The sequence below is a fragment of the Chiloscyllium plagiosum genome, chromosome 9, assembly GCF_004010195.1.
Source record: "Chiloscyllium plagiosum isolate BGI_BamShark_2017 chromosome 9, ASM401019v2, whole genome shotgun sequence".
NCBI classification, from domain to species: Eukaryota; Metazoa; Chordata; class Chondrichthyes; order Orectolobiformes; family Hemiscylliidae; genus Chiloscyllium; species Chiloscyllium plagiosum.
In genome coordinates, this window is record NC_057718.1 from 29,020,679 (window position 1) to 29,047,818 (window position 27,140).

Below are 27,140 nucleotides of genomic sequence, written 5' to 3' on the forward strand. Positions count from 1 at the left end.
ATAGAATAAAAGAGATGTACAGCATGGAAACAAACCCTTCAGTCCAACTCGTCCATGCCGACCAGATATCCTAAACTAATATAGTCCCATGTGCCAGCATTTGGCCCATATCCCTCTAACCTTCCTTATTCATATACCATGCAGATGCCTTTTAAATGTTGCAATTGGAACAGCCTCGACAACTTCCACTGGCACCACCCTCTGTGTGAAAAAGTTGCCCCTTACGTCCCTTTTTAATCTTTCCACTCTCACCTTAAACCTATGCCCTCTAGATTTGGACTCCCTCAACGCAGGGAAAAGACCTTGACTATTAACCAAATCCATGCCTCTCATGATTTTATACACCTCTGTAAGGTCACCTCTCAGCCTCCGATGCTCCATGGAAAACAGCCCCAGTCTATTCAGATTCTCCTTGTAGCTCAAACCCTCCAACCCTGGCAACATTCTTGTATATCTTTACTGAACCCTTTCAAGTTTCACAACATCCTTCCCACAGGAGGGAGACCAGAATTGGATGCAGTATTCCAAAAGTGGCCTAACCAATGTCCTCTACAGCTACAGCATGATCTCCCAACTCCTATACTCCATGGTCTGACCAATAAAGGAAAGCACATCAAATGCCTTTCTCACTTTCCTATCTACCTGAGACTCAAGGAACTATGAATCTGCACTCCAAGGTCTCTTTGGTCAGCAACACAGCCCAGGATCTTACCATCAAGTGTATAAGTCCTGCCCTGATTTGCCATTCCAAAATGCAACACCTCACATTTATTTAAATTAAACTCCTTCTGCCACTTTTCGGCCTATTGGCCCATCTGATCAAGAACCTATTTTACTCTGCTTCACTGTCAACTACACCTCCAAATTTGATGTCATCTGCAAACGTACTAACTATACTGTGGGTTTCCTCCGGGTGCTCCGGTTTCCTCCCACAGTCCAAAGATGTGCAGGTTAGGTGAATTGGCCATGCTAAATTGCCCGTAGTGTTAGGTAAGGGGTAAATGTAGGGGTATGGGTGGGTTGCGCTTCGGCGGGTCGGTGTGGACTTGTTGGGCCGAAGGGCCTGTTTCCACACTGTAATGTAATGTAATCTAATCTAATCTGTAATGTAATCTAATCATACCTCCTATGTTTAGATCACATCCAAATCATTTATATAAATGATGAAAAGCTGCAAATGACGAAATGAGTGGCAGAGCAAAGTGTGCAAAGGACTGTGAAACTTTGCAGTGGACCCAACATCAATCCTTGTGGCACACCGCTGGTCACAGGTCTCTAGTCTGAAGAGCAACCTTCCACCAGCACCCTCTGTCTTCTGCCTTTGAGCCAGTTTTGTATCCAATTGGCTAGTTTTCCCTGTTTCCATGTGATCTAACCTTGTTCGCCAGTCTACCATGAGGAACCTTGTTGAACGCCTTACTGAAGTCCAGATAGATCATGTCCACTGCTCTTCCCTCATCAATCCTCCTTGTTACTTCAAAAAACTCAATGAAGTTTGTGAGACATGATTTCCCATGCACAAAGCCATGTTGACTAAACCTGATCATTCCCTGCCTTTCCAAATATGTGCAAATCCTGTCCCTCAGAATTCCGTCCAACAACTTGCCCACCACCAATGTCAGGCTCACCGATCTGTAGTTCACTGGCTTCTCCTTAGATGATTTGGAGTTGGGGACCACGTGTAGTGTGTCAAAGTTTGTAGATGACACGAAGATGAGTGACAGAGCAGTGTGCAGAGGACTGTGAAACTTTGCAGAGGAACTTAGATACTTTAAATGAGTGGGCAAAGGTCTGGCAGATGGAATACAATGTTGTTCAATGTGAAGTCATCCATTTTGGTAGGAGTAACAGTAAAAAGGATTATTACTTGAATGGTAATAAAAGGTTGCAGCATGCTGCTATGCAGAAGGACCTTGCTAAAGAGAATGAGTTTAAAAGCAGGAAGGTTGTGTTGCAGTTGTATTGGGTGTTGGAGTACTGCGTACAGTTTTGGTTTCCTTACTTGAGACAGGATGTACTGGCACTGGAGGCAGTGCATTGGTGGTTCACTAGTTTGATTCCGGAGTTGAGGGGGTTGGCTTCTGAGGAGAGATTGAGTCGACTGGGATTATATTCATTGGAATTTAGAAGAATGAAGGGTGATCTTCTAGAAACATAAAATTAGAAGTAGAGAGGATGTTTCCACCGGTGGCTGAAACTAGGACAAGATGGCATAGCTTCAAAATTAGGGGGAGCAGATTTAGGACTGAATTGAGAATTCTTCATACAGAGGGTTGTGAATCTATGGAATTCCCTGCCCAGTGAAATAGTTGACACTACTTTAGTAAATGTTTTTAAAGCTGAGATGGATTTTTTTGAACAGTAAAGGAATTAAGGATTACAGTGAGAGGGTGGGTAAGTGGAGCTGAGGCCATGAAAATATCAGCCATGATCTTGCTGAATGGCAGAGCAGGCTCAAAGGGCCAGACGGCCTACTCCTGCTCCTAGTTCTTTTTTATCTTTCTTAAATAGTGGCACCACGTTAGCCAACCTTCAGTCTCTCTAGCAAAGACATGGACAGCGTGGCTAATAAGTGGCAAAAAACATTCCTGCCACATAAGTACCAGCCAATGACCATTCTAACAAAAGAAGTTTACCAATTTTTCCTTGAAGTTGAATCGCATTACCATTACTGAATCCCCTACAATTAGATTTGATTACTTACAGCGTGGAAACAGGCCCTTCAGCCCAACAAGTCCACACCGACCCGCCGAAGCGCAACCCACCCAGACCCATTCCCCTACATTTACCCCTTCATCTAACACTACGGGCAATTTAGCATGGCCAATTCACCTAACCTGCATATTTTTGGACTGTGGGAGGAAATCGGAGCACCCGGAGGAAACCCACGCAGACACGGGGGGAATGTGCAAACTCCACACAGTCAGTTGCCTGAGGTGGGAATTGAACTCAGGTCCCTGGCGCTGTAAGGCAGCAGTGCTAACCACTGTGCCACCATGCCGCCCAGCAGGATGCCATTGGCCAGATCAGACTGAAGTGGACCACTTTATTAACGCTGCAACAAAAGATCAGAGGCTAGGAATTCTCCTGCACATAATTCACCTAACTCCCCACAGCGTGTTCATCCATCCATAAGGCACAGGTCAGGAGTGTGATAGAATAACCTCCATTTGCCCTAATGAATGTAGCTCTAACCAGACTCAAGAAGCTCAACACCATCCAGGATAAACCAGCTTGTTTGACTGGTGTCACATTCATTAATCTAAATATTCATCCATCACCAACATTCCCCCACCACTGCTGCATAGTACATTAACATGTACTATCTACAAAATGCACTGCATCAACTTGCCCATATTCCTTCAACAGTACCTTCTGACCTGCAATCTATAAGGACAAGAGCATTACATACACTGGAACACCACCACCTCAGTTCTCCTTCCTGCTGTCCTGATTTGGAAATATATTGTTTCCTTGCTCTCTGTCACTGAGTCAGAGTCCTGGAATTCCTTCCCTAATGCTTCGAGACCAATGATTTTAACTCCGCATTTTTCTTCAGATGTTGCCAGACCTCCTGAGTTTCTCCAGTCTTTTGTTTTTGTACAACTATGTGTATGTTCTGAATATATGAACTGACAATTTCTGTGCTCCTCTTTGGCAAGATCTCCTTGAGACAAAAGATCAAAGCACCTGATTCTGCTATTATCCTCCTTCGTGTAGAAACACACTTACAGCCACTCCAGTAAGCAACACATGCAAATCCAAGAAACCTGATCTTTCCCAGCTGCACAGTCATTTTTGGCGTCAAACACTGATGGTGAAACCAAGTTAGAATAACCAGAAATACAGAATTAAAAATGTGTCTGCATGTGCCAGTGCATGTGGACACTCGGTAAATAAGTAGGTGAACAACAAGAAGCGGCTGTTAAAGGCAGGGATAGTTAAAAATTGCAAATGCGGTTGTACATGACATTAAAACAAAAATGCTGAAAATACACAGCAGCTGAAAGGGAAAAACGTTGCAATTCATTGAAAATTATTTGAAAATTATTGAAAATTGTCCTGGGCCAATATGCGTTATATTTCTCTTCTTATTTTGAGAAACAATATGGACTTGATGAAAATCAATTGTCGGAAAAGACAATGAAGCTGTTACTTCTCCTTGGTCGTTTGTGATGTAGCTGCTGATGTTGCAGTTGAGAATAAAAATAATCACAGATGCTGAAAAACAGAAAGTTGCAGTCTCCTTTTAGGTTTCCCCTACCTGAAAAACAGTACAAGAGAATGCCCTACAGAATTTAATGTCATAGGCTACTGATTAGCAATCTGGGCAATGAGCCAAAATGAAAATAAATGACAAAAACAGGGAAGCAACTGGGTAACTATTTGTTCCAAAGCAATCTTGCATTTAGTTTTCAGTTTTGCCTGGTTTGACAGTTAATGAGATTACTGAGAGGCAGTCCATTGCGGCTGCCCAACAGGCCCACTGGTGCAGCCCAATGAGCATCATTTTAACCTATTGCATTGTCCAGGGAGTAGGAGAGTGTGATGGAGTAATTAGGCCAAAAATTGTTCCACACCCAATAACCGTGCCATCACTAACAACATAAATTTCCACCTCCATAAGAGCAGTTGATTCTGATTGTGCATGAGCTTGTCTACATCTCTCTAACCTTTAGACTTGACTACTCCAGTCTTCTCATCACTTTTGTAATTCTGATCTTGTGAGCTTGTTAATCACATTCACATTGTAAACTGCGGCATCTGCTGCTCAGGTCAAAAGCTCGGGAATGCCTTCCCTAACATTCTCCAACCCTCTACCTTTTGTCTCCATTTAATGCACTGCTTAAAAACTACCATTTCAAACTAAATTTTAATCACTTGCCCTAATGCCACCTTGTGCCATTCCTGTGAGGCACCTTGGGATGTTCCATTACATTAATGGCACTCTATAATCTGTTGTGTTTTAACTCAATGACCATGGAGTTTGTTAAAATAGAATACTTTGAATTGGATTATCCTGTGTGTGACTGGAAAGTTGACATCGTATCAAACCTCCGCAAGGTTATCCTCGGAAGAGGAGCATAAGTAGAACAGCATTCCCCTCCCCACGTGTGATGATAGTTTGTTTCTGTCCATAAGAGAGTGTGATAGTAATTACAAATATAAGCTCACACCTGTTCTATGCACTGTTTTATTGTTTGTTTGATTGTCCTGCCTTGTATGAGTTTGCATTACTGTTTCTTTTCTGATAAGGTAACATTTGATGTTTGTCTTCATTTCCCTGCGAACTGGTTGCAGTGGGGGAAGGGTGGGGGGGTTGGCCCTGTTGCCCCTTTCCCTTGTAAATTGCCGTTTCTTGTAAACCACTGTTTATTGTTCATTGTTAACCGTTTCTTTGTATTTTTTACTGTTTGATAAAATTTTAAAAACTATAAGCTCACACCTACTGTCACTTGCTGCACCTGTTGGACTATAACCTGGCATTGCCTGATTTTTTACTTTATCCACCCCACTGGCACTGCCTCATCACTTGCTGCATAAGAAGAGCTCTTATCAAATATCAGAGATCAAGTAAAATCTACAAGTTTGGAATATGAATCAACTATGGACACTAAAAAGACACTCCACAGAGATCAGCCCTGGGTTCCTTATTGTTTGTGATATTCATAAAAGATATAAATGAGAATATTTTGGGTGTGGGGGAATGATAAGCAAGTTGGCAGATGACAAAAATGTGGCCAGGTGGTTGGCAGTGAGGAAGGTGTTAGATTATAGGAGGATATAAACAGATCGTTCAAATGGGCAGATCAGTGACAGATGGAACTTAGCCCTGGTAAATGTGAGATGATGCACTTTGGAGGAAGGAATATGATAAGAGAGTACTACATGAATGGCAAGACACTAGGAATCTCAGAGGAACAGAGGGATCTTGGGATGCTTGTCACAAATCCCTGAAGGAGGATGGACAAGTTAATAGGGTAGGTAAAGGCAATTAGGAGAAAGTGGGGACTGCAGACGCTGGAAACCAGAGTTGAAAAATGTGGTGCTGGAAAAACACAACAGGCCAGGTAACATCCGAGGAGCAGGAGAATCGACGCTTCGGGCATAAGCCCTTCTTCAGGAATCTGAAGAAGGGCTTATGCCCGAAACGTCAATTCTCCTGCTCCTCGGATGCTGCCTGGCCTGCTGTGTTTTTCCAGCACCACATTTTTCAACTAGGAAAAGGCAATGGATGGTTGCCTTTATCAGTCATGGTATAGTATAAGAGCAGGGAGGTCATGTTGTTGCTGTCCAGACTTTGGTTAGGACATAGCTGGAGTAGCATGTGCAGTTCTGGTCCCAGTACTATAGGACAATTGTGATTTCATTAGAGGGGGTGCAAAGGAGATTCACCAGAATGATAAAAATCACAACAGGTTTAATTGGAAGCACTAGCTTTCAAAGCGCCGCTCCTTATAACCTGGTGTTGTGTGATTTTTAACTTTGTACACCCAGTCCAACACCGGCATCTCCAAATCATCAGCAGAACGTTACCTGGTATGGAGCATTTCAGCTCTGAACAGAGCCGAGATAAGCTCCGGTTGCTTTCTTTGGAGCAGAGAAGGTTTCGGGAGGTGGTTGGGGGAGGTGGGAGGTGTATAAGATTATGAAAGACATGGACAGGGTGAATAGGTTGTTCCCCTTAGTCAAAGGGTCAATAAAAAGGCGGCATAATTTCAAAGTGAATGGTGAATGGTTGAGCAAATTTGAGGAAACATTCTTTCATCCAGAGGGCGGTGGGATCTGGAATGCATTGCCTGGGACAGCAGTTGAGGCAGAAAACCTCACTACCTTTATAAAATATATGAACAACCACTTGAAGTGTCATCACTTTTAAGGCTATGGGCCTAGTGCTGGAAAGCGATACAATTGGGGTTGGGTAGTCTTTGATGGGTTGTAGGGCCTCTTCTGTGCTGTATGATTGTAGGGCAGATGTGATACAAATGTTAGAAGAAGAATAGAGGTAACAAATAGTAGTTCCGAGAGGATGAATGATGTATTCACAAATAAGTTCAGGCTTGTAACAAGGCAAAAAAAACACACACATGAATGAAACATTCTATCCATTATCCTAAACACCTCAGCAAGTCAAGATCTACAGAAAAAAATAGAAACCTTTGAAATGTGAATATTAAGTTAGACAAATGAAGAGGTATTTAAAATTTCATGACCAAAAAGGACTTAAAATATGGTGTGCAGAACAGAAAATGTCAGAATTTCAGCCATTTAATCAGAGCTGAAAAACTGCAGAGAACTCTTACTGAGGACAAACTGAAGGGCAGTTCAAAGAGGGAATAGCGTAGGCGAAGTTAGATAATGGATATCTCAGAGTGGTTGCAAACGAGTGGGTATGTGGAGATGGCCTAAGATTGATGAACATGGCATGCCATAAGGAGCAGAAATCCTGGTAGGAGTAGTCAGAGGCAACAGTAGATTTCTCAAAGTTATAAAAATATAAGGAATGGGCATAAGTCTTTTGGCAATACAAGCCTGCTCTGCAGGGCCTTTTTAAAAATTCATTTGTGGGACGTGGGTCTGGCTGGCCAGCCAGCATTGCCTATCCCTTGAGAAGGTGGTGGTGAGCTGCCTTCTTCAACTGCTGCTGATCATCTAAATGAAAGTCATTTTCCTGTGTTGTACACATGTTAATATATTTAGAAAACCTAGAAAACGATTGATCACTGTCTTGAACATACTCAATAACTGAGTCTCTATAGCTCTCAGATGTGGAGAATTTCAAATGTTCACTGTCCTTTGAGCGAAGAAATTCTTCATTTCAGTGCTAAATGGTCTGTGTCTTATTCTGAGGTGGTGTACCCTGGTTCTAGACACACATGAAAACCAATGGAAACATCTTTGCTACATCCACCTTGTTGAGCCCTGGAAGAATTTTGTATGCTTCTGTGCGATCACCTCACATTCTTCTGAAGTCTAGAGAATACAGACCCATTCTCTTCATACGTCAAGGTTTTGGTGCTGGTGGAGGTTATAGAGGGAGGGGGGTGAAGCCATGGAGAGATTTGGTAACAAGGATGAGAGTTTTTAAATGAAGACAATACTTGACCAGGAGCTTATGTGGGTCAGTGAACACAGGATCAATAAGGAACAGAATTTGTTACAAGTTAAGGCGGGGACCTTAATGACCTCAAGTTTAAGGAAAGTCCAGAAGCAATCAAAGGACTTGCCTGATTCTGCTGCATCCTTAAGGGTACAATTGAAGATTAATATTGTCATGATCCTAGCTGACATTAAAACTGGATAAGTCAAATCCCAAACTGAAATCTGGCTTGATGGATCATATTTTGTTTAGGTTTTTTAACAAGGTGCTCTTACACTGAAATACAGTTGCACAATGCTGCACATTTGGGGTTAACAATAAATAGAAAATTATTATACAAAAGAGTTGAACATAGCTTTTTAAAAAAGTGTTATCTGAGTGTAATACACAGAGTTTTTGAAACACACAGTAAAGTCATAATTTCATTAATTTCAACAGCATTGCATTACAAACACTAGAGCAAATGCCCACCTTCATTCCACATAGGGTTGGACATAGCTGTGGCTTCAATTCCCAGTCATGAGAATCTACTACCTTCTTCCTTGATTTGTCATATAACTGAACTTAAACTTTCTCAGATATAAATCACACCTTCAGGGTTGGAACCAAACACTTCTAGTCAGGAACATTTACTAAATGTTTAACTTTGAGATGACTTTTTTAAAACAATTCTTACTGACTTCCTTTTCACAACTGTTTTCCACATCTAGCTTTAGCCAACTACTCTGAAAAACCACTGAAACCAAGACAAAAAGAAAAAAAAAAATTCTTCCATTCTATAATTATTTCTCCTATGCTCAAAAAATTAATTCCAGAATCTTCTATCTGAAAGCTTAATGGACTATGCTGTTTACTTTACTTGCTGGTAAACTCTCCCAAAGTTTAGAAAAATCCATTACTCTCTAGAAAGTCTTCCTCTCACTACAGTGTTTTAAAAGTAATCAAAAATACTTGCAAGTTAATCTTTAAACCCCTTCAGGCACACAGAAAACCCATATGCCACTAGTTCAAAGTAAAAAAATCAAAAATAAGTGCTTTAAAATGATTATAAATCACACACCGTACCTCACAATATCTATGTTGCAAAAGTGTACTTGGTGGCAGTAGCAGGCATTCATTGAAATAACTGACTCTTTCGTGAAATTATGATTATCAATAGTTGGAAGTCCTGAATTTGTATTTTCAATTCTACTATGCAACTAGCATTTTTCCTTCTTCGAGCCAATAAGGAACTAAACTGGTCCCAATTGCTTGTGTTTGGTCCATATCCCTCTAAACCTTTTCTATTCCTGTACCTGTCCAAATGATGTTTAAATGTTGTAACTGTACCTGCATCTACAGGTTGAACCTTAGGCATATTCTCTCCTCCCTCTATTCAAACTGAGTAGTTAAGATCATTCAAAAGAAGGGAGTTCAACAACTTCATCACAAATCTAGGATTTAGTGCATTGGAACACATTCCAGACTAATGCACTGAATCAATCTTCTGTTTTAGAGTTAGGAAATGGGTATCAGTACAAATATTACACTCGCTTATTTTTCCATGTATGTTGTTGTCTATATTTTAGGTATCCCCTTAACCTTACTGTGATATAAGGATTCCTAAGTACAAGGAGTATATTGACCTATTGCACAAAGAGAAAAAAATCCTTTCCTGGTTACTTCACAACCTTTTCAAGAAGATCCCGAAATTCAGTTGGTTCTTGGGAGATGGACTGTATTCCTTACAAGTAGATGATTTGTATCTCATACAGGATAGCTTTGTGCACAGAAACAAATAACACTAACACAAAACAAGCAAGGACATCATGTTGAGGTTATACAGGACATTGGTGAGGCCACCTTTGTATACAGAGGAACCCGGATTATCCGGATACCAGTTATCCGAAAATTGGATTATCCAAAGGAGATCTCGAGGTCCTGCTAGAAATATTACATCAAAGACATGTTTCCAACAGTGATCGCGTTTTTTGTTTACTATGATTAAACAGGCACAGTCTCCAAATGACTGACATCCCACCCTCTCTCTCCCCACACTTTAAGAGAGTTCAGAAAAGATTTACCAGGACATTGCCAGGACTAGAGGGTTTGAGTTTTAAGGAGAGGCTGGAAAGGCTTGGGACCCTTTTCACTGCAGTATAGGAGATTGAGGGGTGACCTTATAGAGATTTATAAAACCATGAGGGACATTGATAAGGTGAATAGCAATAGGATGGAGGAATGCAAAACTAGGGAGCACATTTTTAAGGCGAGAGGAGAAAGATTTAAAAGGGACCTGATGGGCAATTTTTCCCACACAGAGTGTGCTTCGTATGTGGAATGAACTGCCAGAGGAAGTAATAGATGCAGGTACAATTACATTTAAACAACATTTGGACAGGTACAGGAATAGAAAAGGTTTAGATGGAAATGGGCCAAACACAAACAATTGGGACCAGTTTAGTTTGGGAAACATGGTCAGCATGAGCCAAAAGATCTGTTTCCATACTGTATGATTCTATGATAACCATCAACATCTATGCAGTGGAACATTTAGTCAAAAATGAGCATCAGGAATTTTGACCATTAAATTCAACTTACCAAAAGCTTCATATCGTTAAATATTTATTTTTAGTTATGGGTGTAGGGTATCAGCCTGGATTCTGTTTTTAAAATTGTAGGCAAAGAGCTAAGACTCATAAAATCACATTATTAAACAACAGATAATATCAGGAAACACTGCTAACTCTTGAGAAAAGAAAAACTTGCAATTTGATTAAGGAAATTAAATGGATCGTCTAGTGTTCCCTGGATTCTAGAACAGTGAGCTGGGAGGTAACAAATTTGACCGTGCAGTTATAAAAAAAAATTTGAGTACAATAGGCCAGTAAGCTTGATACCACAAGTAGAGAAAATATTAGAATGACACATTTAAAAGATGTTTACAGGCCACAAAGCAGATTCAATGTTTATTAAAGAGAAATCATATTTGACAAATCTTTTTTGCTTTCTGAGATGTAACCACATGATACATGGAAGAGAAATCTATTCACGCCTCTCATGATTTTAAAACCTCTGTAAGGTCACCCCCCAGCCTCCGACACTCTAGGGAAAATAGTCCTACCCTATTCATACATTATAGAGATTGTTACATCAAATTAGGGTTCATATAATTACAGGTACCCAATCAGCCTGCTCTTCCAACACTCTCAAGACTGTGTCCAACATTATGTGCAATTCTGTGATTGGACAATATTTGCAAATTAATCCTGAGTGTGCAAAGAATTCTGCTGATAACCAATTTAGAATCATCGGTGAGGCTCACAGTGTAGCACCTACTTGCATGTACTGCAAACTATGTACATTAAACACAGGGCCTTGTTCTTGGCTGATAGAAAGAACATGTACATATACTGTCCCTGTTTCAACTCAATAAAATAGGAGATAACTGTTCACTAGTTAATTTATCAGGACAATGCATTGACCAGAGTCTACCAGCCTTGTTTAAAATTTAAATAAAAGTTCAACAGTCAGTTATCATTAACTGATACATACTCCATGGCAATTCCTCTATCAATCAAAATCCATTTGCCTCAAACCAGCAGTCTCTTCTCATAAAGGAAAAATAACATTTATACAGTATTTTGCCATTTTTTTGGAAACTACACTGATGAGTGCAGGATGAAAAACTTTGCTAAAATCTGCCTTTTTTCAGAATAGCAAAGTTGTGCACTACCAAACCACCATTTGAAAAGAGACAACAGAAAAGCAAGAATAAAATATAGCGAGTCATTTTCAAGTGAACAGATTGCAACTATTACTGTGCTCTGGAAGAGGCTTGTGTGTTAGTTATGACTCAGTGAGTAGCATACCTATCTCCCAGTTGCAAGGCTCCAGGTTTAGTTGCCCTCCTCAACTTGAACACAAAAATCAAGCCAAACACTCCAGTAACCAAGTACTGTAGTACTAAAGGAGTGCTGTCATTTTGTGGTGTTGTCTTTCAGATGAGACAATAAACCAAGGCCTAGCTTTCACTCTGATGCAAAATACTGTACCACTCCATTACTTTGAAGAATAGAAAAGGAATTGTTCTCAGTGTTTTAGTCAACATTTGTCTCTCAATCAACATCACAAACAAACAGAATACCTGGTCATTATCATCTGCGGTCTGTGGAAGCTTGCTGCATGCAAATTGGCTGCTGTTTCCTACATTCCAACATTGACTACACTTAAATAATATACTATTAGCTATGAAGAGTTTTGAAATATCCAGTGGTTATGTAAGATGCGATAAATACAAGTTTTTCTTTCATGCAGATCTAAACACTGACTTGAAACAGCTTGGTTGAATTCCTTATGCTGCACTATGAAATTCTATTTAATTCTTCAGTTTCTGAGTACTTACTAGCAACAAACAGAAACTGCTACCCACAGCACCAGTCTTTCAGGCCATTATTCTTCCCAGGTTTAGGTTGATTGATCACAGAGAGATTACATTTTTGTACTGCTGCTTTGTACAGTCTTTCTTTCACTATAAGGGCATGCCTCTGATTAGAAAACAGAAGGATTGATTGCACCTTTTATTTGTAAAATGTTATGTCTGCACTTGAATCGATCCCATAATGCAGTAAACCAAGTTCTGGAGCAGTCACAGCTAAAATAAACAGAATCCAGCTCTTTTGTAGTGCTTCCGTCCAAAATTAATTAATATTAATTTTCTAAGAATTACCAGTTACTAAAGGAAAATCCTTGTTTTCATAGAATCCCTTCAGTATGGAAACAGACCCTTCGACCCAACAAGTCCACACCGACCCTCCAAAGAGTAACCCACCTAGACCCATTCTCCCACCCTATTACTCTACATTTACCCTGACTAATGCACCTAATCTAGAAATCCCTGAACACTATGGGCAATTTAGCTTGGCCAATTCACCTGACCTGCACATCCGAACTGTGGGAGGAAACTGGAGCACCTGCAGGAAACCCATGCAGACACAGAGAGAATGTGCAAATCCACACAGACAGTTGGCTGAAGCTGGAATCGAATTTGGGTCCCAGTTCTAGTATTGGGTTTGCAGAGAATGATCAAAAGCTGAAAATGGCTGCCAGCTCAGGGTGGCTGAGGCCACAATACTAGATTCATTGAAGAAGCTGTATATTCCCATGGAAAATGATAGGGCTGGTATGTAGGAAGGGTGATATCAAATAGGCCAAACAGCCTGCTTCACCCATACAAACCTAATTGTCTAAACCTATCCAGTTTGGAGGTAAAATGCACAATAAAGCAAAAATGTTGCAGTCAAAGCACCAACGGAGTCCATAGAACAAATTTGAACACATTAAATACATTTAAAAACATCTTAAATGTAGCCTGTGCTTTAGACTTGCTCTGATTTTTAACATGCACCATTTTGTTACACAGTAGGTTAGATCACCGACATACTGCACCATCATCCAACCTACTTATTTCCCTTGATGCAGTAGACAGAAAGAGATAATGATGCACTGTTACAAAAAGACAGAACTTAATCTGTTTAAATCATTAATTTGAAACTATTAATCAATGAGATACCATTTAGTAGCTTTGATCCAATAATATGCTGCCATCTAAAGGTGAAAATACATAGTCTCCTTCCTTAAAAACAAGGTCTGCCCAGAAATTTTGCTCTACTTTTACAGACTATGTAGCTTAGCACAAAGGAGCAAAACTGAAGTCCCAACAATTCACATTACAGAACTGAAGAGGGAAAAAAGCATTTCATATTCTGCAAAAACAAGCAACTTTGGGGCAGAGGTGTTTGGGTGTTTGTGGTGGGAAATAGGGTGTGACTATGTAGATTGACTTTTTAAGATATGACAGGAGACATTTTATCATATGATTACAATACTGATCATATTCAGCAATCAGAAGTGGGAACGCAACCTGATATTTATCGTCTATAGCCAAGAAATATTTTGATCAACCGCAATGTCCCATTTTTACTCAACTGAGATCAGCTACCTCAGCTTTATTCCTGTTCTCTAATCTATCAAAGGGCATTAAAGTATGATCATAATCAACCCGTTAAAGAGGGTTGAATGGGTGAATCATGAGGGTAGTGGCTGTGGGAAGCAGACAGCAGAAAGGTGGAATATGGGGGCAGGAGGGAGTGGTGAAAAAAAGTGAGGGCAGGAGGAAGCAGGAATGGTACTGATCTTTCTTTTTCCCTTTGCTAGATCTGTACTATCTTTGATTCAGGTAGCAGCCTGGGGTGTTGTTATCAGTGGTGTCACAGCCACAGGAACTGCACATGCGAGGAGTTTGTCTTCCGCATCTGCAGTATCAGCAAATACATCCACAGCTTCACACCAGCATCATTCCAGTTTTCTGTTTCCCTAATTGCCCCAATCTCCCATTATATTTCCATCCAGTGTTACCTCGTAGCTGGGAAGAAGGAACATTGAAGAAAGGGTATATATCAAGGTTTCTGTTCAGGTCTTGAAAATCCCCCATTTTACAAACAGTTAAAATTCAACAGTGGATTTAAGAAATGTGTAACAACATGTTTTTTTTACCTTAGAAATTGATTGGAAAGAAACTCAGTTTGACAAATTGTGCAAGCAGAGTTGCAAGAACTGAGGACACCTTACAATCATCTAACAACAATAAAATGCAACATCTAATTTAATGATGGCAATTATTTGCTTACACCCATTTTTCCAGTCCATTGTTTATGAATGGTATAATTACTATTGCTTTATAATCAGCCTGAACAATAGTTGAATTTAAATAAATGTCTCAGTCTTCCAATGAATGACAATTCTGCCCTTAAAATGAAAGCAAATAGTACCACTGTTACTGTGGACAAAATTACCTGGACACAAATATTTAGATAGTTTCAACCTTGTGAAATTGGGGAATTTGTCAAACTCTAAAGTGTCTACAAAACCTAATTTTGTACATCTCATCAACCAATACTATAAATTGAGATTTAGATAAATAAGCTTCCTTTATTAATAAATACACTGACGACAGAGCTCACCGTCTAGGGAATAACCGCAATCTATTATCACTGCTTTAGTTTTGATCTTGGGATTTCAAAGTCTGTGAACTAGAAAAATAGCGTGTATATCTTAACTTTCAGCAGCAAACATATGATTCTGAATTTAAAGTCATTAGGTCACTGCACGGATCAGGAAGAAGTTGTATTTTATAATGTAAAGAACCAAAATAAATCTTTTGAAATACTAACTAGAAGAACATCAATACAGCAGCAACATATAATAAGATTTCAGACACACATTAAACTATTTCCATATATTAGCTGATGCTTTCTATTACTGTAAGTTTTAGATTCTATTATTCGAAGTTGGTCAAGTGATGGCACATAGGATAGTGAATCCCATAACGATCACATATTCAGCAAATTTGATCAACTCTAATTCAATTAAAGTATATCACTGCCAAAACTAATTGCTCTTAGAAACTATTTTGAATATTTTGCTTTAAACACTTAAAACCTCAATAGTACTTGACGAGAACTTCAACAGTAGGCCCAGCAGTTGTGAAGCTTTCCCAACTCCCATTTTTGCATACTCAGATAGGTTACAACAAAAAATTATTCAGTTGATGGAAAACCTTTCACAAGCACCTAACAAGCAAATGTGCCGCCTGTCATAATCTTCATTATTTTATTTATCAATTCATTTTTATAAACATCATTATTCCACCTAGGTTCTAAATTTCAATCTTTTTATCCACCCTTCATACTTACTTCACTTGAAACCCAGACCCATTTTTGATCATCATCATGAACGTATATTTAGAAAATATTACAGAGCTAATTCCATGATCTTGTGCATCCAACAGGAAGCCATGTTCATAAGAAGTGTGAATTGGAATGTTAGGACTACTGTTGTAGCCTGCATGCTTTTTGACAGTAGCTCCCCTGCTCTGAATCCTTAATATAACCCACATATTTTCAATGATAACCCAATTTGTTCCTTTTCTTACAAAATCAACTTTTAAGTGAATAAATAGAACTCACCAGAAAGAAAGAAATAGGACATTTGGCCTAATATCTCTGCTAACTGTTTTATGCTCTATGTGAGTCTCTTATTTATAAATCACTACAGAAGATTCTTACGTATAAAAATGTACCAGATTCCTACAAAGCTAAATACAGAGAGTTTAAAAGATTGCTCTCATTCCGGAGGCCTTAAGGCTAAACAGGCCTCAGGATCTCAAAATATGACTGACTCCTTTTGAGGAAAGCAATTATTTATATAATGCCATAATCAATGATATTATGAAATTCAAAATTAAAGCAGATAATCCTAATAATACAGAACAAGAGAATTAATAATAAAATAAAGCTTTGATTTTAAGGTTCTGTTGAAGGAATTGTCCAAAACCTTAACATATTTACCCTCAAATACTGACTGACCTGGTGTGAATTATTGTTTTTACTTGCAATTTCCAAGTATTCATTGTTGACTCCTGTTGAGGTACAGACCCACTGAAGTATACTAATTCAAAGAAGTGTTTAGTTGGTAAAAAATTTATTATCAACAAGTAAGTAACAAATTATTGCCATCAGCAGAGACACAATAGCATAAAGGTAAGCCATTTGGCCATCCTGTCATGACAGCTCTCTAAAGAGCAATCTCCCTGCTACATCCTCATTGCACTGCAAGTTTAATTCCCTCAAGAGAAATTCAATTCCTTTTGGTAATCATTCATTATCTTAGCTTCCCAGACCCTCACAAGCAATGAGTTCTACGCATTGCATGTAATAAAAGTTCTTCATCACCATTCTCCCTGCATCACTTGCCCAAAACTTAAAACTGTGCCACCTATTTCTTGTATCATCAACTAATGGGCTCAGTTTGTCTTTATCCATTGTATCTTTTAACTCGTCACATTTTGTACACTTCTACCTGATTTCCCTTCGATCTCTTTTGCGCCAGGGAGAGTAACAGCAGCTTCTCAAAAAACAGTGCAGCTAAAATCCTAATCACTGCAATCATTCTGGAAAATCTCCTCTGCATTCCCTCACATCCTTCATAAAGTGGTAACTAGAAGTAGATGAAATACTCTATTTGTGGCCTAAACAGCATTGTGTAAAGGTTCAGCATAACATCCCTATTTTCGTCTTCAAAAACAGCTGTGAGAAACAGAATCTCGCAGATGATATACTAAGAGACAATGCAAGAGCTGTCTATCAAGCAAACAAAAAAAAACTTACTACGTATTACTAAGTAAGATGCTCAATGAGGATACACTGGGTTGCTCCAGCTGAAAACAAACAAAAAACAATTAAAATCTTAGGGCGCTGTAATCTTATGAAGACCATAAGTGAAATGGTGCGTGCAAGATTGGGATCTTGAACAGCAGACAAGTTTCAAAACAAATTCACTACTTTCACTGCTTGGGGTGAGAGAAATCGATTAGATTCTGAGGACGAGAAATTGATGCCACAGCTAAGTCACAATCTCACTGAATGGCACAGCAGACAGACAATGGGCTGAAAGGCCTACTTCTACTCCTATATCTTGTGCTCTTGATGTAAATACTGCACACAGTATTTTAGATGTAGTCTTAGCAATGACCTGTAATAAATGAAGCATAACAAGCTTACTACTCTAAGAAAGGGTTACTGAATCCGAAACGTTAACTCTGATTTCTCTCCACGGATGCTGCAAAACCTGTTGAGTTTATCCAACAATTTCTATTTTTGTTTCTGATTTGCAGGATCCACAGTTATTTCAGTTTTTATTAAGCTTACTTTTATGTTCGATTCCTCTTGCAATAAAATACAGGATTCCAACAGCCATCTTAATGATTTACTAAGCTTGTACACTAACGTTTTTTGACTTATGTATTAGAACACTTATATTCCTCTGTGAATGTTAAGGCAACACAGTCCTTCCTGCCAAAGTGAACAACTTCACATTTTCCCACAATACATTCCAATGCCAGAGTTTTGCCTACTCACTCTACTTAACTATATCGGTCTTCAATCTTCTTTCGTCCTCTTCACAACATAATTTCCGACTTCTCTTTGTGTCGTCTGCAAAATTAACTGGCATGCATTTGCTCCCCTTATCCAAGTCACTTATACAAATTATAAGTAGTTGAGGTCCAATTTATGCATATTGTTTTCTGCTAGCCAGCCAATCTTCCATCCTGCTTATATGTTACCTCTATACCAAGAAGTACCGCAATAAACTTTTATGTGGCACTTTATTAAATATCTTTACAAAAGTCTTGAGTGCATGGAGTTGTTTTATTACGTTAATGGTGTGATACAGGGTTTGTCATGGTTAAAGGCAAAGGGAATAAAAGGATGTGAGAACAGAGCCGGCACGCAGGATTGGAACAACTATTCACATAGGAAATAGACCAAGACAGGCTAATTAGGAAATTAACTAGCTATAAACAATTTCTCAAATCCCATTTAATCCAAGCAGAGCTTGGGGTCACACCCATTCTGAAATCTTCAAAATAAAGAATTGTTAACATCCTAATATCATTTAACTTATTTAATCTGTGATCTTAAAATCTAAATTGTGAATTACATATATGTGTGATTTGATGGTTAATTGGCACAATGGTGAAAGTGATTTGCTTTTCATTGAATTAAATTAGTATAATGAATATACATCATAATTATCATCATGTTGTGTGCTAAATAAATTTGAATTTGTTCATTTTACTGCCCAGAGTCCATAGTCATAAATTTACTTTCAGATTCTTGGTTTATTTATTGCAGCAAATCCATGTTGGGTAAATGCTAATATTGTCCATAATATTCCTCAACTAGTCGTATGTAACAGAAACAGGCAGTGTTCCATTCCTGATCACTGACCAATTGGTTTGGCTTGAGATGGAGAGTATGAGGAGAACAGAAAATAACAGCATTGATGTTCTCCCACAGTGAAACAGCTTGCAGTTATAGGGTTTCTGGCACCAATGAAAGTTTATCTCATCATGAACTAAGAACTTTAAGAAACAAAACTGGGGAAAAAGGAGGGCAAGTTGTATGTCTGTTTTTAGTGAAGGGAAGAGGCAAATGACAGGTCGAAAAAAAGAGATTTTCCTGCATTATTGAACTGTTCAATTAAAAATAACTCACCAATTGTTCCATGATCTTCGCACTTCTTGGATTTATAACAAGAGCCTCATCATAAAAGTGCTTGGCTCCTCTCAAATTGCCTCTCATCTCTTCTAGCCTCCCACGCATGAATATCACATCATGCGACATGGAGAAAAGACTTGCTGCTTCTTGGATGCAGAAGGAAGCTTCTTTGGTCCTTTGTAGTTCCAGAAAAAGTTCAGCTAGTTTTTAAAGGAAATGAACAGTATTGATTATTTAAAATCACAGAAAGAAAAATTTACACTTCAACAGTAAAAATATTTTTATCTGAAATGCTAATTGGGTTCAGATTTTACAGTGGTATGCTACATTAGTGAAATAACATTAGGTAGAAAATTCTCCATTTTTAGAATACATCATGCTGCACACGCATCACACACAGATTCAGCATGACTTCAGCCTGGACTCTGGAGCACAAAGGAAAGTTTGAGATGGACAGGAGGAGTATTTAGAGGAAGGGGATGTTTAGAAAAGGTGTTTGAAAGGGAAAATGACAATGGACAGACAAGCAATGACAATGTCAACAAAGTTAAGTGAGCAGGAGACTTGAACTCACAAAGTTCTACCTGAGGGATAATAATGCCAACACTGCTGATTAGAGGTCAAGCTTACATACTTCTACTATTCTTATTCTTCTTCCCCTCTCTCCCCCACCCTGTTCAAAACACTAACTCTTGCTGGATATAGGTTCAAGATTACAAAGACCCTTACAAGTAGAAGGGGACCAACATTTATAAGAAAATAGCAATAACATTTATGTACTATAGGCAATTGTATGTTTAATTTTAATTATTTATCACTTACTTATGCACTGGACGTATGTCCAAATAATGTTGACAACCTTGAGTGAAAACAATAAGTAGACACTTACTCAACTAGAGAACTTGAATATCATGGAATGAATTGCAATTTCCAATCCAGTGAGATTTCATTTTAAATGGCTTCCTCTATTTTACAGAAAGTTCTTGAAACTGTTTAGCTGTGAGTTTAATCAATCTAATATTTTGGATGAGGTCCTGCTCATTTGTCATTCTAATGTCTTCAGCTAGAAGCAAAGAATTAAATTGGCAGTAAATTAATCAAAATATTAAGAAGAGTTGTCAAAGTCAATGAGAAATTCTTTGTAAATTTACGTTTTTGTCCTCAAGTACTCTTAAGTTATGGTTGGCTGAGAAATTTAAAGTAACTTGTGAACACAGACGGTTTCTAATCATAATATCAATTTTACTTAGGAGTTTATGGCACCACATTTTCTGCAAATGTTGCTGACTCATTGATGTTAAAACATTTCTGCCATGAAATGGAAGTATTGCAGGGGAGTAAAAAGTTCCATTTAATGTCATTTACCTCACTTCCTATCAGGCATTATTCATAGAGTCATAGAGATGTACAGCACAGAAGCAGACCCTTTGGTCCAACTCTGCCATGCCAATCAGATATCCTAACCTAATCCAGTCTCATTTGCCAGCACTTGGTCTGTATCCTGTAAACCCTGTACTCATCCAGATACCTTTTAAATACTGTAACTGTACCAGCCTCCACCACTTCCTCTAGCAGCTCAATTCCACACACACATCAACCTCTGTGTGAAAAGATTGCCCCTTAAATCCATTTTATAATTTTCCCCTCTCACTCTAAACCTATGCCCTCTAGTTCTGGATTCCCCCAACCCAGGGAAAAGACCTTGTCTATTTACCCTATCCATCCCCTTCATGATTTTATAAATCTCTATAAGGTCGTACTTCAGCCTCTAGTGTTCCAGGGAAATCAACCTATGCAGCCTCTCCCCTTAGCTTTCAAAGTAACTTTCATTCTCATCATCCAGTTCCATCTCAGCAGTGATGAGAATTATCCGTCCAATGCAGCAATATTATCAAATACAATGGTGTGAAGCAACTACAAGACAAAACTTCCTTAATTTGCATTAAAAACTGTACCATTGCCCATCTCTTTGAAGAGTGAACTCTTCTGTGACAAGGTTAAAAATCAACAACACCAGGTTATAGTCTAACAGGTTTATTTGGAAGCACTAGGTTTCGGAGCGCTGCTCCTTCATCAGGTGGTTGGGACAATATGTATTCCTCATGCTCCAATCTTGTTTGTTTGTCTGAGTGATGTGGCTAAGTTAATGCAGAAATGAGTGAGTGCAAAGTCTCGAGAGCACTCGGAACAGGATTGAGATCAAGTCTAATTTCTTTTCACTTCGAACACGTTTAGGAGTATGCATTTAAAAAGAATCCACTAATATAGAACTTCATGTCCTTTCTATGTGGCATACAAGTCATTCAATATTATGATTCCTTGAAATACAGTGCACCATGTTCTTCTCTCTTGAATTCATAATCTTTGCAAAGCAGTGTACTTTGTGAACAATCTGGCTGCTTACCAAATTTGGTCATCTATTCAGGCTACAGTAATCTGGTTTTTGAAAATGGTTTGTTCTGCACCATTTGCATTTTCCAAGATGTTACACATCCTTTCTATTTAGGACGGCATGGTGGCACAGTGGTTAGCACTGCTGCCTCACAGCACCAGAGACCCGGGTTCAATTCCCGCCTCAGGCAACTGACTGTGTGGAGTTTGCACGTTCTCCCCATGTCTGCGTGGGTTTCCTCCAGGTGCTCCGGTTTCCTCCCACAGTCCAAAGATGTGCAGGTTAGGTGAATTGGCCATGCTAAATTGCCCGTAGTATTAGGTAAGGGGTAAATGTAGGGGTATGGGTGGGTTACGCTTCGGCGGGTCGGTGTGGACTTGTTGGGCCGAAGGGCCTGTTTCCACACTGTAATGTAATCTAAAAAAAATTACTGCCGGTACCAAAGACAAAAATACTTAATAAAGAATTTGTAAAGGGGAGAAGAAAATGGAATTTGAAATAGTTCTACAGCTGGGTATTTGTCTGAAATTGTCACTTAACCCTCTCTAGTTCAGGTCTAGCAAACCAAATATTGTGAACCCTTGAATTTAATCAACTTTTCAGCAAAGAAAGTTGGAAGCAAGGTGTACAGATGCCAATGTTTCTGCAGATATCCCCCAACCCTGAAAATTTCTTTCTCTTCTCTCATGAATAAGCTACATTTATTGGATGTAGCTCCATGAGTGCTACAACCCACAACTACTTTGTCCAGGAAGTATATACTACATACGTGACTGGGAAGGATGGCTTTAGTGGATATCAACATGCACATGCTATTTTAAAACAATGGCCATTGGTTAGAGCGCTGGCCAATTTGATCCCTACCTTGCTGAAAGATGAGTCCAAAATAAGCATCCCTATAAGTATGTGGCTCAGGTAAACTGAATTAGTCCAGAACAGTGATTGTACCCAAAGCAAGCCGAAACTGTATGATTCAGTTATCCATTGTGCATCGTTTTAAACAAATCTCTGGCTTGAATATTTTTGGCTGAGTGTGAGTAATGTTGAGTTTGGTAGAGTGATTTTTGCCATGAGGCCAAACAGATTTTCTCATGTTATTTTATCAAACTCATTGCATTATTTATTGTTTGAGTACTTGTGGTGAGAATCCAGACCATCCTGCTATGCATCTTCATAGAGGAACTCATTGTTTAGTGAGGGGCCTCCATTAGACCAGTGTCCCCAAGACTGCACCATCTTTCAAAGTCTGAAGGAGGGGTGTCTGATAGATATTAAAAGAACTAACTACAGAGATAGTGGATACACTGAAAGCAATCTTTCAAGAATCCTTAGATCCTGGAAAACTCCCAGAGGATTAGAAAATTGCCAAATATAACACCTTTACTTAAAAAGAGGAATTTAAAAGAAAAAAGCAGGGAACAATGGCCAGCTAGCTTCATGTATGTTATTAGAAAAGTGTTAAGAGTCTATTTCAAAGGATGGCATAGCACAGCATTCAGAAATACTAATACAATGAAGCAGGGTCAGCATGGCTTCATAAGGGGAAATAAAGGGGACAAATTTATTAGAGTTCTTTGAGGAAGTATCAAGCAAGATAGCTAAAGGGGTAGCAGTGAATGCAATATATTTGGATTTTCACAAGGTCTTTGATGAGGTACCACACACATTAGGTGACTGAAGAAGAGCCAATGATGTTAGGAGTGGTATGCTCACACTAGTGAAGTTAACTAACAGGAGGCAATTGGGATAAAGGGGGCATTCTCAGAATGGCAAATTGTAACTAACGGAATGCATCAGTGCTGTGGTGCAATTATTTACGATATATATTAATGACTTGGACGAAGAAAGTGACTGTACTATCGCCAAGTTACAGGTGACAGAAGAATGAGTGATCTTCCCAAGAACAAGCCCATCTTGTGCAGAGAAGAGAGTTCATCACACACTGACAGCTCTGCACACGGGCGAGGGAGAAACTGCCCAGGCCACTGGCAGTCAGAGGCACCTACCAAAATCCCATGGGAGATGAGCCATTGGTCTCAGTAATGAAGGACCTCATGCAGATTCAAAGGGAAGGGCAACTTTGGTAGGAAGGCTTTCAGCAGGTATTGGCCCTCATTACTGAAACATAAAAATAAAAGCTAGGAGCAGGAGGAGCCATTCAGCCCTTCAAGCCTGCTCCCCTATTCAATCGTGGCTGATCATCCAACTCAGTACCCTGTTTTTGCTTTCTCCTCATTCCCTTTGAATCTTTGGCCCCAAAAAGCTTTACCAAACTCCTTCTTGAAAACATTCAATGTTTTCGCCTCAACAACTTTCTATAACAGAGAATTCCACAGGCTCATCACGCTCTGGGTGCAAAAAAAAGTTATCCAGTTCTAAATGGCCTACCTCAGAATGCAAATCCTGCTTCTAGCACCTCAGTCATTGGGAACATCCATCCTGTATTTGCCCTCTCTAGTCCTGTTAGAATTTTATATGTTTCTATGATATCATCCCTCATGGTTCTAAACTGCTATGAGTACAGACTAACCAATCCAGTCTCTCTTCATACATCAGTCCAGCAATCCTGAGAATCAGTTTGGTAAACCTTTTATTGCAGTCTGTTCATGGCCAGAACATCTTTCCTTAGATAAGGAGATCAATGCTACACTCAATACTCCAGGTACAGTCTCACTAAGGCACTGTACAATAGTAGCAAGACATTCCTGCTCCTGCACTCCAATCCTCTCAGGATGGAGGCCTTCCTCACCACATACTGCACTTGCATGCAGCTGAGTGTACAAGCAAACTCAGGACTTGTTGCACCTGTTTCCAAATCTGTCATCATTCAGATAATAATCTGCTTTGCTGTTTTTATTACCAAAATGAATAATCTCAAAAATTATCCAATTATACTTCAGCTGCCATGCATTCCCTGAGTCACTCAGTTTGTCCAAATCACACTACAGCATTTTTGCATCCTCTTCATAGTCCACCATCCTGCAGCGAAGCTGGGATAATGCAGCCAGTCCATCATTTGCCTGTCCATCATTGCTCAGATTCTGCAGCAGTGCAGCCAGTCTTAGATAGGTCGGCAGCTGCTGTGCAAAGCCAGGCCCAGTACCCTCAAGGTCTGCTCGAGAGTTGACCATACCTGCACTCCATCGCACTCAGATCTGAAAGCAGGATCAGAATGGGACAGGGAAGCTTCAGTCTAGTCCAGGTGCTCCCCCTACAAGGCCACTGAACTCTGCCACAAGGCACCCTGCCGGAGAATGAGACACACACAGGCCCTCTATCGTTTTCAGACAGGACACTGTGCAAGTGGCCACCTCCACCTGCCTGCCCGTCTCTGACCCTTGGAAATTGCAACCAAGGAGGGTCAACTTGCCTCTTGGCATGTCTAATCTGCCCATACCCAAATTCCCCAGGGTCGCCCAACTAAACGTCCAGGGCCAATGGGCTCCATTGTGGACTGAGAAAATGAATGAGAGCCATAAAGTGATCTCATTCAGATCAGACTTGCTGAATTCTCACCCTATTTTACTACTTGTCTTACCCAAGACCACTCAATTCAGAGCCTAGTAAGAATCAACTCTATGTAACATTGGTGAATAGTGAACATCACGAGGCATTTCAGTGAGTTAATACTGAGCACAGAGCGGCACAGTGACTCAGTGGTTAGCACTGCTCCCTCACAGCGGCAGGGATCTAGGTTCGATTCCACCCTCAGGTGACTGTGTGGAGTTTGCACCTTCTCCAGCGTTTCCAGGTGCTCTGGTTTCCTCCTACAGTCAAAATATGTATATGTTGGGTGGATTAGCCATGCTAAATTGCCCCATAGTGTCCAGGGATGTGTAGGTCAGATGGGTTAGCCACAGTAAATGCAGGGTTACAGGAATGGGGTGGACCTGGGTGGAATGCTCTTGAACAGTGGTATGGACGGATTGGGCTGAATGGCTTGCTTCCACACCATAGGGATTCTAAGATACTTGATAGACAAATTCAAAACTGAGTTACTGTCTGTCAGATGCATGTGTTGTACAAACATGCTATTACAATAGAAACTGTAATGGAATTAATCTCAGTTCCAGAAACTCCAGTCCATCCATATTTCTTCCACCTACGTCTATTCCTTTACCTTAGGTCTTGCTCATTCATTTCTCATGTCCTCAGCAATCTCTAATGTTTCCCATTCTCCGGTGTACTAATGTCAAAATTCTTGCCCTTCACTACAAAGGGTAACTTAGACATCTGCTATGAATGGTCATGGGATTGACATCCCATTTACACTGACTTCAGATTGGTTCATCTGGAGTTTGTACCAAAGACAGAGGAACCTTGATTATCTGGCATTTGATTAACTGAATTTTGGATTATCCGAACAAGGTCACAAGACGTTGGTGCTTGGTTAACTGTTATCCGGGGTTCAATTATCCGGCGTTTGATTAACCAAACGACAAAACCCCCGCCTGTGTAGTTCGGATAATCAAGGTTCCTCTGTATTCTGATAGATGTGTGAATTTTAGTGTCACTGGCTCAGATGAACCCTAAAATAAAATCCTTGGAATGCTGCTGAGGTCCGCCATCTGCTATGTGTCCATGGTCAGTGCAGTATGATTTGAAAAGCATGGAAGCACATATATCCCATGAAAATGTTTCTGTCCATTAACTGGGAGCAGTTTTAATCAATTACATAAGGGGGGGAAAAACATTGCACCACCACTGAGGAAGAAACATTGAGAAAGTGGATGAGGGTTCAATTGATTGTCCAACCAGATGAGTCAAAGTTTTTCTGAGGTGCAAGTGTCCATGTAAATGCAGAGTTGATAGGGATTTTTCAAATTCCTAATGCACCGATATCCAAATTTTGTCTTTTATTACAAACCTCTCCAAGGCCTGTCAACAGTGAAGTTGTGATCCAGGCCACAGAAACAACAAGGAGTTTACACTGGGAGTTAGTCACCTGCCCTGTGTGAGGGGGGAAGGGATTATCCATTTTGCCCAGCCACAGAAGAGTTCATGCTGGGCAAGACTGTTCACCAAACCGTGTGTGGGTAGGGATGCATTTGTTCATCTGTCCTCTTTGCTCAACAGCTTGTTCACACTGATAAGAGACCATTTAAATGCTGTTAACTGTGAGAAGACTTTTAGGGGCATTCTTCTGAGGAGGAGTCATACCAGACTTGAAACATTAACTTTGGTTTTCTCTCTGCAAGTGCTAGCAAAACCTGCTAGGTTTCTCCAGCATTTTGTGCTTGTGTTTTAGAAGGTGATTGTTACTATCACAATATCTGTATCCTAATAATTACAAGCCATGCCTTTGTAACTTCAGTTATCTCATGCCCTTTGGGAGGGGGATGAAGGTGAGTCCTTTGCTGAGGACTGATCATTCGTCCTTAGTGAGGGGGAGGTCTGGAGGGATCGTGAAAACTCTGCAGGGCTGGGAGCTAGGACCTGGTGTGGGTGTGGAGCTGGGAGTGGGGATGGAGCCTGTAACTGGAGTGGGTGTGGTGGTAGGGGGAATGGGGGTGGAGTCATGAGCAGGGGTGATGTTCCCCTCAGGGTT

The 27,140-nt window shown here is 39.9% G+C and overlaps 1 protein-coding gene across 7 annotated transcripts in view; it reads right to left on the reverse strand.

The window, feature by feature from the left end:
- LOC122552723 (tetratricopeptide repeat protein 7A-like) overlaps nucleotides 1–27,140 on the reverse strand; it is a 421,938-nt gene that overhangs the window by 126,859 nt on the left and 267,939 nt on the right. For all 7 annotated transcript variants that reach the window (XR_006312460.1, XR_006312459.1, XM_043695624.1 and 4 more), the window contains one exon: nucleotides 19,198–19,400. Coding sequence is in view for 5 of the 7 variants with exons in the window: in XM_043695624.1 (XP_043551559.1) it covers nucleotides 19,198–19,400 (203 nt within the window). In the remaining 2 variants the exon portion in view is untranslated. The remainder of the gene's footprint in view (nucleotides 1–19,197; nucleotides 19,401–27,140) is intronic.